This window comes from Apostichopus japonicus, chromosome 20 (assembly GCF_037975245.1).
Source record: "Apostichopus japonicus isolate 1M-3 chromosome 20, ASM3797524v1, whole genome shotgun sequence".
Lineage (NCBI taxonomy): Eukaryota > Metazoa > Echinodermata > Holothuroidea > Aspidochirotida > Stichopodidae > Apostichopus > Apostichopus japonicus.
Window position 1 is genome coordinate 26069895 of NC_092580.1, and position 16265 is coordinate 26086159.

At 37.6% G+C, this 16265-nt stretch overlaps 2 protein-coding genes across 8 annotated transcripts; both read right to left on the reverse strand.

The window, feature by feature from the left end:
• Positions 1–5026: 5026 nt before the first annotated feature.
• On the reverse strand, positions 5027–9341 carry LOC139961298 (putative protein-lysine deacylase ABHD14B). 7 transcript variants are annotated; one of them, XM_071960419.1, is made up of 4 exons: positions 9182–9341; positions 7385–7684; positions 6691–6920; positions 5027–5735 (listed from the first exon to the last, which is right to left on the reverse strand). In XM_071960419.1, exons 2-4 carry the CDS (start codon positions 7632–7634, stop codon positions 5550–5552), a joined length of 666 nt encoding a protein of 221 aa, XP_071816520.1. In that variant the 5' UTR covers positions 7635–7684; positions 9182–9341; the 3' UTR covers positions 5027–5549. The 7 variants fall into 7 exon arrangements, with proteins under 7 accessions (XP_071816520.1, XP_071816525.1, XP_071816522.1 ...); XM_071960424.1 differs by lacking the exon at positions 9182–9341 and adding an exon at positions 8888–9038; XM_071960421.1 differs by lacking the exon at positions 9182–9341 and adding an exon at positions 8849–8967.
• Positions 9342–9996: 655 nt separating this feature from the next.
• LOC139961297 (putative protein-lysine deacylase ABHD14B) lies at positions 9997–16013 on the reverse strand. The gene is made up of 4 exons (XM_071960417.1): positions 15991–16013; positions 14585–15101; positions 13647–13873; positions 9997–12012 (listed from the first exon to the last, which is right to left on the reverse strand). The coding sequence occupies exons 2-4, from the start codon at positions 15015–15017 to the stop codon at positions 11827–11829; spliced, it is 846 nt and encodes a 281-aa protein (XP_071816518.1). The 5' UTR covers positions 15018–15101; positions 15991–16013; the 3' UTR covers positions 9997–11826.
• Between the last annotated feature and the right edge of the window lie 252 nt (positions 16014–16265).

The window sequence follows — 16265 nt, forward strand, 5'->3', positions numbered from 1 at the left end:
TGCTGATGTAATAACAAACAGCATCATCCATATACTAACTATATAGTAGCATCATAAACTCCATCTTTCCTACTATAAGTGGAAGTACGCCAAAGTTGTTCCTACAATTACCAGAGTGTTTCAAATCTAGAAGTATCCAATTATCGACCCATTTCAATCTTGCCTGTATTATCTTAGATATTAGAAAACACGTCCATATGGTGCTTTATCAAAGTTTTTAAACGAATTTGGTTTAATACGAATGTCCATTCAGGTGTTAGAGAAGGGCACTCTTGTGAAACTGCATTACTGAAGATACTTGACGACTGGAATAATTCTATTGATAGCAGATATCTTATAGGATCGGTATTTCTAGACTTGAGAAAAGCATTTGACCTAGTAAACCATTCTATTATAATAAATAACTTATCTATATATAGTACCTCGGAAAGCTCCGTTGCATGGTTGAAGTCGTACGTATCTAAGAGACAACAATATTTGTTAATGATGTTCTTTCCCCAGTAATTAACAGCTAGTAATTAAGAGCCAGTAATTAACAGGTGGGGTGCCACAGGGGTCACTTTCTGGGCCCGTTACTCTTTGTTTTGTTTATTAATGACAAATTATTAATCATTGCTCGGCGGATATGTATGCAGACAGTGGCGTAGGAAGGTACATTTGAGTGGGGGGGCTGAAGACTGATGGCCGGCCTGGGGGAGGGGTCTAAGGGGAGGGGGTGTCCCCCTCCCCTTTGGAATTTTTTGCATTTCCAGGTGGCCTCAGATGCAATTTGGTGCAATATAGCACTCTTCAACACCCACTCCATTTTGTAAACTTAATTTTGTATTTTCACCTGGCCTTAGATGCAATTTGGTGCTCCAAATGAGAATTTTTTTCTCATTTGGAAATGAAAAAGGGGTTTTCTGACTTGCGAACCGGGGGGGCGGAATGATACTTCCGCCCCTCCACATTTTTCACTGGGGGGGCTGGCGCCCCCCCAGCCCCCCCGGTTCCTACGCCCTTGTATGCAGATGATACATTTCATATGAAAGGCAATTCTATATGATATTAATACCAAACTTAATGAGGGCATGGTCGCGTAATGTATGCAAATGGTGCAATAAAAATAAAATGGTTATAAATGTAATAAAACCAAAAGCATGTTGATTAATTGGTTCAAGACAAAGGCAGAAAGCTATTCCAAAATAACACATTAAATATAACAGTCGAAGATTCTTTTATTGAAAGTGTATGCTGTGAAAAGATTTTGGGCGTACAAATCGACAATGAATTATCTTAGAATGAACAAGTAGATTCTGTTTGCAAGCTCATTTCCAGTAGACTGGCTTTACTTCGACGTATAAGACCATTCATTGATACCTATACTTGTATTCTTTTTCATAATGGATATATTTTACCGACGTTTGAGTATTGTAGTTTAGTATAGGGTATTTTTTGTTCATATTTTATATGACTGGGGTAAATGGCCAAACTCTTTCATATGTGGCAAGGGGACAGAACTGTTTGTTCACCTATATTAGAACATTGTTAAATTAGCATAAAATAGTTTGGGAAACTTGGTCCAAGAGAAGAGGAGTTCTCCTGCTGAGAATGAGAGCATGATGGCTATTTATACTGACACACTATCTTCTAAGTAACTCAAGCCTAACGGATCACAACAATGCAAGTCAGCAGCAGTAGTTATTTTTACGACGCTTAAGCAACCACAAATGTGGGAGAAACCCGCAAGGGCTTATGGATTACAACTTACACGTCGGGTGGCTTCCAATTCAACATTTTTAACTCAAATTTGGAATCTTTTCAATTTTAGAAAGTCATTTCAAGTCATCTCTCTAACTTCAAGTATGTGTTAGATTCCACAAATTCCAAGTCAGCTTCTGCAGTAACCAACTAGACTACATTTTGTACCTGTATTGTATAGCTTGCACCTGTCATGTTCAGTATTAACATTGACAATGTTTAGTGGAGGTGCCAATGTCAGCTAGGGTCAACAAGATAAAGAAAACCATATCATAAAAATGTCATTGTCAGAAATTGTGACAGATATCAAACTGGACATTTGGCTCCCAAATGACCAAAAGAACCTTGGAACTATTTATAAGGTCATTTAAGATCAAACTGTCAGTAAATTCAGCTCTATAGGCTAACAAATGCATACTGTAACTTGGATAAAGTTTGTTTATGGTACCCCATTGCCGGTCTGGTCATTTGGACTATCAAGTGAGATCAAAGTTAGAATGAAACAATTGTACATTTGACAACCTTTTGTTCATAAAAATTAAAAGGAGTAAACAGAAAGCTGAGTGAATATTGAATCTATACTGAAATTTATTTTATCTTTACTGAAGAAGAACGCAAATTTGAGGTAGTAAGCCTCGGGAAAGAATCACACAACCAGGAAGTATACGGTCTGTCGGTCTATATTATCAATACTGGATAAACAGCTCCTGAAACATGGAATTCACAAGTTACAAACCAAAGTAAATAAATGATAAAATAAAGTTTGCATTCACACAACAGCATGTTTCAAATGACTTGGATAAATAAAAAAAATGTAATTATGCTCCATGCTTCATCGTAAACAATCAACATGGGATTTCTGTAAAAAAACTTATGCAAGTTAAACAAATGTTATCAAGCATAGAAAATCTCCAACCTGGGACAAAACCTTACAAATCGAGATAGTTGGTTAGAGAAAACTTAAATTAAAGCATGTCACAGCCTATGTTGTCAGTTTTAGGTACTTGATCATCTTTACCATAGTCACCTCTTCTACTGAAACTGCTTACTAAATTCTCTCTGTAAGTGCACGCAATAAAATATGAAGCATAAATTCTGTAGAAGGTATTGTCCAAATATATGGTTATAAACAAAACTGTTACTAAAACATTCAGTTTCCAAATAACAATAAAATTGTGTTCAGATGATACCAATACATATCCTTGCAGTAATTTAGCAGAACTGTGCTGAAAAATAAGATAATCATCACTACCAAACACCATGACTCACCATCCAGATACCCAGTAGAAAATGTACCCTCACAAGGATAGTTTTACACCTTCAAGGACAGTTACCTAAAAAATAAATATAACAGGTAATATAGAGATGTGCCAACCAAAAATCATATAACATTGGTCACTACGACATAAAATAATCAAGACACCCCATTCCCATAATTATCATTGAAATGTTGATATGAATCCTGCTACAGTGTTATGTCTGGAAATACCAAAGAATGAAATCAACTCATGTTACGAACACTCAATGCTGTCATAATCACACATTCCAGCGATACTATCAGGTTAATTCTCCAAATATCAATAGAGCTCAGGTGACACTGTCTCAACACAACAATCTTGACCTTTGTTTTATCTAATAACACTACTGTATGTACAATATATAACAAGAATACAATAAAAAAACCAAAGATATGCATCCACAATGGAATGTAAATCCCATCATACCCATACCTTATAAAGCTGAACCCATCCTAATAAAATATTAGTTCTTTTGTAAACATCTTATAAATTCAGCTACCTCCATTGCTGAGTTCATTCTTTACTAAGACTCTTCATTACCATGGCAACTAAATGTACTTTGACATTAAATAATCAATAAAGAATTAGGAGTTGAAACGATGTGATAACCAACCAACATACGACAATAGAAAACACTAAATAACGAAATCCATTTTCACATTGGAATAATATCATACTTCATCACCAAATAACCTTATTTTCTCATAGTATGTCATATTATCAACATTCATAGTGCATATCAGAATGTCTCCCTCTTTCCGTAAAATCATCGAGCGTGTCCGTCTCTCACATATATGTACACTCACTGTGATACCTTAGCTTGAAAAGTACAATACATTTCATAATCGTTACTTATAAAAATATGAAATAATCAACATCGATAATCACCGCTAGTCACAACTAGAGATGAGCTTAACATAGTTATTCATATTAAAAATTATCATCTTCAAATCACAAGACCCAAAGTTGACAATCGAGGTGAAGGAATGATCGTAACTAATACATCCGCAAAACTAGTATATAACAGGTTACGATACACGCTACTTAAAATACTTCGTTACGGAACTTAGCTTCAACAAAATAAAGTTCATTTTGGTCTCAAATAGACATTAAGTCTTCATCTATACTTGCACGCATGTACAAAAATACTTATTAAACTCACCCACTTATTCCTACAAGAAAAATCACTTGATAAACAGTCACTTCTTGGCTAACAATATTCTGCACGGAAATCGGACGTCTCGCTTCAGTGATCGGTGAGTGGCCAAGCGCAAGAACAAAGAGCAATTAACTCACAAGCACCGCACGTGAGCATCTAGACGTATCACATGGCGTAACTATCAATTTTGACCAGTAACAAGAATATTTACGGGGAAAACATTTAATACAAGGTAGGAAACAATCATTTAGATACAAATGAAAGTTAAATTTATAGAAATACTAAGATCCTCAACCCATTAAGAGACAATATACAGGCACTAAATTGTATGATGCCCACTAATATCAGCGTGAACAACTGACAGGGAACAAGTCATGCCTACCCTGGATAACCTTGGTGAGATCTGTTTAAGTTAAAGCGACATGGGGGACCAAAACAAGAACATACTCTGGAAATTCCACTTTACTACATTACTGCACTTATATTTCTATATTTTTATATGTTTAGATATTCCCCTGTGGTACTAAAAATATGACATAACTCAAAAGAAAAAAACTCTAAATATTTCTGGTACATTAATCACACTTTTCACGGGTTCATGTAGAGATAACACTTTTGAACCCTTGCTATCTAGTTTGGATTACATGCAGACAAAAGTAGTAAATAAAAGTGAAATCATGAATTATGACAATTCTTTGTGTGACAATTCTGTACCACTAGCACATATAAGAAACTAAACACTGACACACATGGGCATACTTTTATACATTTTAAACAATCTACTGAATACAAAACTTACCCTCATAATAAATACAACAGCATTTCTTGGATATAACTTTAACAACTCTACACAATTTTTGGCAGTTTTGGACTCCACTTTAACACAAACCCATAAAATGCATTTGCGAATTTAAATTCATATTCTGGTGCAGATTTTACAATCAGATGCAGGAAAACAAAAGAAAAAGAAGCCCATAAACTCTAGGCAAATTCTAGTACTGATATCTCCAGAAAATCCAGTTCTACCCCCCCCCCCCCCCCCAATCGTTTCCTCTCCATATAACAAGGGAGAGAGGGAAGACTATTTGTTGTTTGTCAATTAACAGCATTGTCATGTAAATTAATGAGACATGATTGTCAAAGCTCATTGCTCTTATAAAAAAATGATACAAGTATTGGACTTAGAACTTCAAAAATGGATTTCTCTCATCAAATTTCTTTCACCAAACAAAAAGGCAAGAAACTACATTGGCAAAGATACTAGTGTCCCATGTCTAAAGCATAACTGATCTATCTGCCCATGGGAACTCTGTGAAGACTTGGCTACTGGGTCTACGAACATTTCTGGACACCTATGAAAACAATTTCTCAGAAAAGTTGAGAAGAATTTGATGAAATTCTCCAGGCGAATTCATATAAGCAGCATGGCCAGCACCACTGAGGACGTGGACTTGTTTGTTTGGTATGTTGGAGAGATCTCGGAATGAGGCCACTCCCAGCCCCTTGTCATTCTCTCCATAGACAATACATGTGGGGATCTAGAGAGAGGGATAAAATTCATAATGAGAAATCATTCAGGCAATAGGTAAAAGAGATGAAAATAATAATCATATAGACAGAAGGGAAATGAGAAGAAAGGATGAGGAAGGGTAAAAGAAAGAGGAGGTAATGTGTAGAGTTAGGATAAGAGAGGGGAGGATGTGGTTGGGGGGGGGGGGTGATGGGGCTAGGAATCTGAGGAAAACTTAGAGGAAGGTAAAGAGGATGAAGAGGAGGGAAGGAAGGAGGATGGAGAAGCAGAAGAGAAAGGATAAGGAAAATGATGACAAGGAGACGAGGGAGGCGGTTGAGGGAGAAGAGGGCCGGATAGGAACAATTGAATGTGATGATGCAATAAGAGAATGAGGAGGAACTACAAAGAGATTGGAGGAGGTAGGAGAGGAAGAAAAATGACAAACTTTTGGATAGAAATATCTTAAATTGGAAATGTGATTTGAGAGATAATATTATTGTTTAATTAGAGAGATGATTCAAGCAATCAAGAGAAGTATATGCATGGCAACGCATACAAAAAACCATTATCAGGACTCACAAGTTGTAACAAGACAGTACACAGGAGGGGTTAAACAAACCTGGGTTTTTACTAGCTAGATCATGAAAAAAAGGAGATGTAACATTTGGTTTCTATTTGGAAAATTGATCAATGAAAATCCCTGGTCACAAATCTTCAGAGGACATTTTTGGACAAAATTGACAATTGACATTGTAACTAAAGGTCTAGGCTACACTTAAAATGGTGGTAAATTTGCAAACTGGTAACTTTTCGAAATGATCACTCTCTGATCATACATGACTATCATAACTTGCATCCTCTTCAAGCAAAAGTACATGAAGGTAAAAAAAATTGTCTACAGTATCTGTGCTATCCAGTCGCTTACTTCCAGCCCTGACAATCCATACATAAATAATGCAGAGCAACTATCATCTTTGTACCTTTACTGCCGAGTATTCCTTATGTGTATGAGAGGCTGTATTAACTGGGGCGACTGGCAGGTAGCCCTTAAAGGCTTCTGGATTTGAGAAGAGCAGTGGTATCGAGAACCCACCACTCATCGATGGGCTGATAATGATGACTGGAGTATCCTTGAGTCCTAAGGCTTCTTTCACTCCCAGGAGAAACGGCGCTTGTCCTCCATAGCTGAACGACTCTGTCTTGCCATATCCTGAGAATGATTTAGACATTTTAAGTGGTCAAGACAATCAGCATATAACTTTCATTCTCTTCTATAAACTGAAAATGATATCAACTTGCACTAAAACAACACCAGAATCTTCATTCTCCTTTGATCAGGACATAATACTTGAACCCATATTCTTAAACAATCATTCTCGTCTTACTCTGATACTCATTTTGCAACCATTCCATGTTTGTCGTTAAAACAAAAGGTGAACAACATCGAGCTACACATGTTTTCGCTTGCGGGGGGAACCAATTTCGACATTTTAATTCTCAGCAATATGAGAAACTATTCAGATGGGACTTGGATCAATGTGTCTCTTTCACTTGCCACGTGTCAGAAAGTGTTGATTCCTCAGACTGTTATAATACAGTTATGTAGTTTGGCAAATTATTGTAGGATCATTCATCAAACTTACTTTAAGTGAACTTCACATGACAACTTTTTACCTGGTAAATCTATTGCCACTGCATTGTAACCTGCATTTGCCATGAAGTGGAGGGTGCCCAAGTCATGCCATGTCTGTGACTTGAAAGATTGACCATGGAGGAACAAGAGAGTGCCTCTCACTTGATCAACAGTAGATGACACACCCTGACGATAATGAATAGGATGGCCTTTATAGTTCACTGTATCCTCTTTAACAGACAAGACAGGGTCTGCAAACAGCTTAGCTTTGATATCTGTCCAAGGCTCCATGGATTGGTAACAACTGCTCAAATTACAGAAAATTGTAACTTCCACAATGCCTAAAAGTAGAGCACAAACAAACACTTATATTTTACGTGGTTCATGACAAATCTCAGGACAATATCGAACCACCAAAGTGATTAAAAGTAAAGCAGAAAGAGAAACCCCTTTGAGTGTTGCATGTATTAAATTTTGTAGTCAATACGTCTGTCATTATATTCTTAAACATGAGCTTGTTCAGAAGCCAGTGTAGTATTTTGTAATTTTAGCAAGTAGCATCATGCCACAAAAAAAACCTGGCTGAATCACATCTGCATATTGTCAGCACAAATCTCAATTTGTACTTACATGGCTGTTTAACAAAACCTACACTATTCACAGCTATTTCTTCAACTGTTGGTTGGTTTGCCACATATATGCACATAGTAAGAATATGTTACATTCCACAGAAGTTTAAGACATAGAAGCTACTTCCGGCTTGTTGCTTGCAGCAACTTGAAGACCAACCACTCACCCAAAAGCGGCAACCTACACTGCTATTTTACGTAGTGTCTCAAGGTTAAACAAGAAGTGCCCAAATAAATTTTTCAGATTGTAAGAAATACTTATCATAAAAAATATATAAAAAAATACATAAAATTGTGAGCCACTTCTAATGGTATATGTATGCAGAATGGAAAGTGAAAAGGAATCTATAACAAGGAAAATCTATGTTTGTTGCTATATGGTACTAGGCCTACCATGCCTAGGCCTAGCTACCTACAGTTCTATGAAAGTATACTGCACAGTTAACGTTTTCAACTTCAAGGTGCCACAAAATATAAATGCAGCTTTTAACTGCACACATATACAACTTGAAGGATGTAACTGAAGTTTTCCTTGATTAGTATTAGCTACTGCTAGACTGCATTCATACTTCCTAACCATATTTCCTAACCCTATTTCCTAACCCTAACCTAACCATATTTCCTAACCCTCTTCACGTATCTCTCTTCACGTACAGCGGATTTAACTATTTCCTAACCCTATTTCCGAACCCTATTTCCTAACCCTACTTCCGAACCCTATTTCCTGACCCTATTTCCGAACCCTATTTCCTGACCCTATTTCCGAACCCTATTTCCGAACCCTATTCCCGAACCCTATTCCCGAACCCTATTTCCGAACCCTATTTCCGAAACCTATTTCCGAACCCTATTTCCGAACCCTATTTCCTACTATACCGCTTTAACTCATTCAAGCGAATCATTCACGCGACGCACCTATTCACCGACTGTTATTCTATTGAACCAAGCCGGTGCGAGCACACACGTTCAGCCGGATTACACAGTTGTTCTTCGGCCGATTCGAAGTAAGCTTGCACATTCATATGGTACGGCTTCTAAAGTGGGGCCGAAATGTATTTCTGTGATTCCGGCCCGTCATAGGTCTAAATACAAGGTAGCCAAGCCTAGCATAAGTTAGAAACCCCCGCCAGGCACCCCATTCATTTATTGAACCAAATGACAGCGCTTCTTTTTTTAATAATACTAGTTGAAACTTCAAACTTTAGTTACTTGGAATAAAACTTTCGCGAGAACAATAGTACTAGTTGCGTGCTGTCGATGATACTTCTCGGTTTTATCCAGGCAGCAAAGATATTATCCAGTTATTTCTGTGATGTCTGTTTTACCTCCGTCCATGACCGTACGTACCACAGAAATTGAAGTAGGCCTAGTATTCAGTTCAATTTCTATAGACGGTACGAACTAAAAGTTGTTAGAAGTTAGCCTAAGATTCATCCGAAAATTCAACCCCATATTCATCAGCAGATGCAGCAGTCACATCAAGCTATGGTACGCCGTAAATCCTGAAATTGACATATATGGTCAAATTAGATTGACATGTCGGTTTCTCGTCCTATCATTGGGCGACCAGTGTCTCATGTTGCTTTCTAGCGCATTGATTGGATAAAAATCGACATAGGTAACATTAAACTTACATATGTAAGTTTCTTGTGCTCCCTGTATTTCAAAATATGTTATTTCTCATTTCTCAGTGTGTATTACTAAATTGTTTTGTATCCCACCAGAGTAAATGGCTTTGGCCATGCAGTGCATTAGATTGAATTCCATTTATACACTGGCAGTTTGTGATTAGTTAAGCAATGAGTTATTGAAAGCTTTTACTTGGCCGTATAACCCCATCATGTGTATTCGGACCTAACCTAATCTACTAGGTGGTCTGTATTCTTATGGCGAGAAGAAACTTTGATAGGAACCACACAGAATATTATATTAGATACTATAGTGAAATACAGATACCGACTTTGGTTGGACTATTAAAGTGGGATAGGGTGTTAGATCGTAATAATGAAACACAACCAGCTCCATTAAACTTTCAACCAGCGACAAGTTTATTCATCAGAGAATGTATCAGACATACTATCTCATACAGAAACTTTATTGCTATCAGATAGAAAACCCAAAACAAGAAAATTCTTTACAGATGGAAAAGGAAAACAACTTAACATATGAAAAGGAAGCAACTTAACATATGCAAAGCAAAACGATAACATTTGAAAGACATTTCTACAGTTGTAAACGCTTTTTAACTTTCATGAAGAACTTAGTTTTCACGGAAGCTTCCAAAAGACATAAAAATTGTGAGCCTCTTTACAACGCTTAAAAGGAATATATAACAAAATTGCATGGTCTCAAAAGGGAGCAAAATATGAAAATTGTTAAAGGAAAGCACTTTTCATTAGTACCTTTCTTTTCAAAACTGAACATATACTCACTTCTGTCACCAACCCCTCCCTCTCCCCAGCTATCCTAAAACAAAACGTCACCATAAGAAATAGGTAACAGACTCTACATGAAGTTTGTATAAGCAATTAATCAATGTAATTCCTCTTAGCAAGTGTACAAATAAGCTAACATGGGTTCCCATCACCTTTGCACTGTGGAAGTGTATTATTGATGGCTGACCTGTATCATCATTCAAGCCATTTTCAAGTAATGCAGCGGCATCATTCAAGTAATGCAGAGGCATCAAGAGTCAGTTTGGTTCTCAGAGACAATTATGTCAACCTTTTGGCACTCTTCATTTTCCTTTTACGAAAATGAGAATACTTTGTTCTTTAATCTTTATCCCATATTATACCGGGCACCTCTATATTTCCCAACTTCCTTATCGATCTTAGGCCCTGGGGCTGTAGCCTAAGATCCTGATTGGCCTCTTGTCAGGCCTGTGTGTGTGGAAAAAACCATAAAAGACACTTGTCTCTTGTATGTTAAACAAAGTTTGGGATGACATTGTCAAGTATTTAAAGTTGCCTGACAAGAAAAATCATGTTGTGCCATGAAAACCTTTGTGGCAAATTTATGTTGGGGAGGGGGGGGTGGAGGCAGGGGGTGGGAGCATTCTTCTGTTTAAAACTGCTAAAAGGCATTTTATACCTCATTTTTTCTAATACTGTCATAATGTGGCTAAAGTTGACAAGGATATTTATCACCTGAAACATGTGTTCTCACCCCAACAGAAATGCAAGTTTCAATTATCATCATAAACTTAGGAACTTGAATGGTTTAGCTAGATTGGTTGGCAGCTGTCAGAATCAACCTGCACTCACTCTTACCAACAAGGCATCAATTAAACACTGAATACCTCTAAGACCAGCACTCACTGTAATAAGTACTGCATGTCAATGAAAAGCGAAAATGCCACACATTATACAATATGACAATCTCCCTGAAAAGCACAGACATTGCAAAATGGGGACAAGCACTCAACTGAAGAACTGATATTACATATTCCTTTGTGTAATCAAAGTACTTAGCAAACAAAACCCCAAAAAACCTAGCTTCAATTATCTACAGATGTCCTGTTCAAAACAGAATGGTATTAAATGAACTCTGCTTAGCTTTGCTTAGCTTGACAAAGAAAAACCTGTCATGTAGATAGGGTGTACGTACATAACATGATATAACAATTCCCTACTGCAGTGAGGAAAAAAAACCCTTCTTTTCTTCCTCCTTTGTCTTTTTCATACTCAATTAGGAATCATTTTGTAGTTTGTTGACTTAAGAATCCCTCGTGAATCTGTATCCCAGATATTCCGTGCGATCACCCCTGGCTGACCCTTCTATTAGCAGGACGTGTCATTTCCACGAAAGATGAGTCCTTAGCACCATCTCCACTGGATGACGACTCGACAGCTTCATGCGTAAACTTTCTTGGAAAAGTTTAACAAGATGTTATGGAATTCGGCTGGGGCATCAAGATAAGCCGGATGTCCAGCTCCCTTTAGCTCATGAACTTCCTTGCCAGGTATATTAGAGAGCTTGGACAAAGACTCCTGTCCAAGACCTGTGTCCTTTTCCCCATAAATTATGCAGGTCGGTACCTGTAGTAAAGAAGAGATTATTCAAAATGCTTTATAATCAAAGACTAGGGGAGACTGGGTGAGACATGCAGACCTTTCAGGGAGGGGGGGGGGGAGGGGTGGGAAGGTAGAAGGTTTGAATGAATCAATCAAAGGCATGGAAAATGGAATATGATATAAACAATGTAACAAATGGGCATTCTCATCTGATTGAGACATGTGAAACATAAAGACAAAAAATTGTTTATAGTTTACAGTACACTGAAGATATGCTCTTGCAATAAGGTGAGTATTAAATTATCTGAGTTTAGGCAACTTTCAATTTTTTATATTTATTCACATATATAAAATAGGAAAAACTTATAAATTCATGCCATACAGAAAAAGATACAAAATATTTTGGGCAACTGCACTTCTTCAGTTGTTTTCATGGAGTGAAAGAAAAACTTAGACCCTATATACCTCAGCTGGGATTCTTGCATGGGGTGCTCATGAAAGACAGGTCTCTGTAGAGACCAGTCTTGTGTGTTCTAAGCTGTAGTATCGATCTTATTTCTTGGTTTTTTCTTTTTTGGGATGTTGAAAAGTTACCATATTAAATGCTGCATTTAAGATGGACTAAGCCAAGGTTCGGGAGATTAAAGTGTTCAGAAATGGGGAAGCAGGGGCTTTTATTACGTATGCTGGGTTTGTGCTCGTTAAAATCAAAGTCTGCAATTTGTGCCGTGTCCCCAATGTAAGTGGGGGAGGGGACATAGTGTGCAATAAAGTCTTAAATAAACTACGATATTGAATCGCAGTTGAACTTATCTGGTTTCAAAATCATGCCTGTGGCATTGTGGACAATGGTGGATGACATGTCGATATGCTTACAGACCAAACAGTTAGACTTGTAACAAGTTTTGTTGCCAGAGTGGGTCGTACCTTCTGGGAGAGGTAGAGAGGTGCGGACGAGGATCAACTTGTAAGCTATCACGGGGGGGGGGGGGGGGAGTGTAAGAGATTGCCAATCATGGGATCAGATTTAAGAATGTTCCAGGATTGCTGAACATTTTGGAGGAGAGGGCAGAGTAAGGGGTGATAAGTGGTAACAAGAGGAAAGCGTTTGGTGGTGGATTTGACGCGGTAGGTCAGGAGCTGGGCTTGGAGAGGACCTAATAGTAATAACTGAGAAGTTCGTATGGATACCCCCATTTGAGTAAAAAATAAAGAAGCTCTGTCGCTTTGTCCACAAAAAGACTTTGCCTCGAACAGATACGTTTTATATCTAATTAGTTGTCTACAAACTATATATCGCTCAGTGTGCTGGGGATGAAATTGTTTTTAAATGCAAATAGGTATGCTTATCCGTGGGTTTGCAGTAGACAGGAGTCTCAATGGCTCCCTCTTGGATTATATGACCAGTATGTCAAGAAAACAGATTTGCCTAGCTCAGTGATCCAAAGTGAACTTAATGGAGTAATGAAAAATATTAACATGTTCATAGAAACTATGTTCCCATATCATAAAAATATCATCAATATAACATACATATTTAGAATGTATGCTCAATTTCTAACGTTCACAGAAACAAACCACATTGAAAAGTCTCATCTTCACCATAAAAAAGGCTATAGGGATGCAATTCTGACCCCCCAAAATGCAGAAAATCTCACCTCTACTTTCTGATAGTTACTTTCCTTGTATAAATTTGTTCCAACCGGTGCAACAGGGACATAGCCCTTGAAGGCTTCAGGGTGAGTGATGAGCAAGGGAATAGAGAATTTGCCACTCATGGAAGGGCTTATTATGATCACTGGGGTGTCCCCGAGTTCAAAAGATTCTTTCAGTTTCAACACTAAAGTAGCTGCATCATTCGTAAATTGCTTTGTTTCACCAAACCCTGTCAAGAATTGGGGGGAAAAAAGGAAAGAAAAACAAAATGTGAATAATGCACATAGTACGCATCCCACTGATGTTGCTTTCTGAACAGCTACACTAACTTAATATGAGAAAGGATATGTATTGGATGAGCACTTGTATAAATAAAGCTAGGTACCCATTTTGCAAAGCATTTTCGCGATAGGTACTGGATTAATTATTCGCCAAGAATGTAGCTCTATAGTACTATCATCATACTGGTACTTCCCTATTAACAAGGTGACAGTCACCTTTGGCCGGAAAGAACCACCGTAACTTTGTTTTAAAACGTTGTTTCTTGGGGTATCAGTTTGTCAAGGTTTTCCATAAGTTATCATATTGGTGAACATGAAAAGTACCTGTACAGTAGACATGTACATAACTGTATTATGCATTTTCAATATATCATCAGTAATATTACCCAGCTTAAAATGTAGTAAGCAGCTGAAGTTTTTAAAGCTTCCAAAAAAGTCTTCCTGATTGATTTTTATTGTCTGAAATGTTACCAGACCATGTAAGGAAAGGGAATTAACATCTAGTTAAATGAGCAGTGGGTGATCATGTACTTTATCAGTGTGTGGCATTATAAAGAAATTGCATTATAAAATAACTTTAACACTCACTGCATCCAACATTAAAAGTACACAGTGTTGAACAGATCACTCAAGTTACAAACACATGGCATTAAAATTACCTGGAAGGTCGACAGCAATCGGTCTGTATCCAGCACTGGCCATGAAGTGCAAGGTACCTAACTCTTTCCATGTTTTAGATGAGAACGCCTGTCCGTGGAGAAACAGAAGGACTCCCCTAGGCTGCGATATTTCTGATGATTGACACTCTCGGTAGAAGACCTCGTTTCCATCTACCTTAACTCTTTCCTCTTTGATGGTAAGACTTTTATCATCGAACATTTTTGTCTTCATCTCTTCCCACTTGCCTGTCTTAAAATTGTCTTCCAACATAACTTGCTTGCTTGTTTTATCATCTTCATCTTCCACTCTCTGCCTGGCAGAGGTAATGTCATCTTCTTTGTAAGGGTAATACAAGTACAGGCCGCCCAGAACTATCACGATGAACATAACCGCACAGATTGCCTGACTGTTGACCTTAACTGATCCTGTCATTGTGTTTTCTGTTCGTTTTTTGTCTTGCCTGTAATTTATATTAACAATACAACGCCAAGCTATTCTGATATTCTTAAAGGTTTTCTGAAAGAAAATATGCAGAAAAGAAATAACAATTTAATCTGTGATTGATCTCGTTTAGTTACATACATCTTTACGAACAAACAGGCAAATAAATAAACATATCTAAAATCTGGTCAGAGAAATAACATACTGTAATGAGACACAAATCTGAGTGAGGCCTATGAATTACTTAGGTGTAAGTTACAGTAAGGGCATGGGAATGAAAAATTAAAATTTGCATGCATCACCAAAAAAATGAAATTCTGAAAGATTACTAAAATAAATAATGAAAATAGCAGGGGCCTCTTGAGACGTGAAAACTTTTATGTAATTATTTATGACATTAACTTAGTTAGCTTTTCTCAACAGTACACAACTCCATTATTGTGCAACTTGATAACTTATCAAATCTATTAATTTACAGGGTATGACTACAGCCTAACAGCAACAAAACCTTCATGTGGGCATCGTAACAACGCAAACGACACCAGCAGCGTTAACTCAGCAAATGTCATATTTTTAATATTGTATATAAGTTTATTATATGCACACAGCCATAGCCTAGGCTATGCGGAACGTTAGTTTTATCATTGTAGTGGTATGCTAGTCCGAACATTAACTTATTAAGGCCTATCTCGAACGAAAATGCGAAAAACATCGTGGGTTTCTTTTAATGTGGTTACACAACATGTTGCATTGAGGCACTCTAATTAATTAAACGAAAACGTTAAGGAAGATATCAATTGTGGTCAAGTTCCCACCTGATAGTGTTACGGTCACTTACAACGTAAAATGTTTCCCCCTTTGTAGCTACTAAGATTGGTGACGTTTCACCTAAACTACCAACACACTACAACACTGGCGACAGTTGTATACAGTATCACATGACAGGGAAAGTAAATATGGTTACCTGGCTTAGTAGGGGAATTCCCGTGAGCTTTTCTGCGGCGTTCAACTTAAGCCACTGGTTAGCTGGAGGTTTATCCTATCTACATTGACCCGTACATTTTCTCCTGGAGATTGTATACACAGGATACTATCTCCCAGGAGTTTGCCTCCGTACAGTGGCGTAGGAAGGTGCTTTTGAGTTGGAGGCTGAAGACTGACGGCCAGCCTGGGGGAGGGGTCTAAGGGGAGGGGGTATTCCCCCTTTGGAATTTTTTTTTGCATTTCCAGGTGGCCACA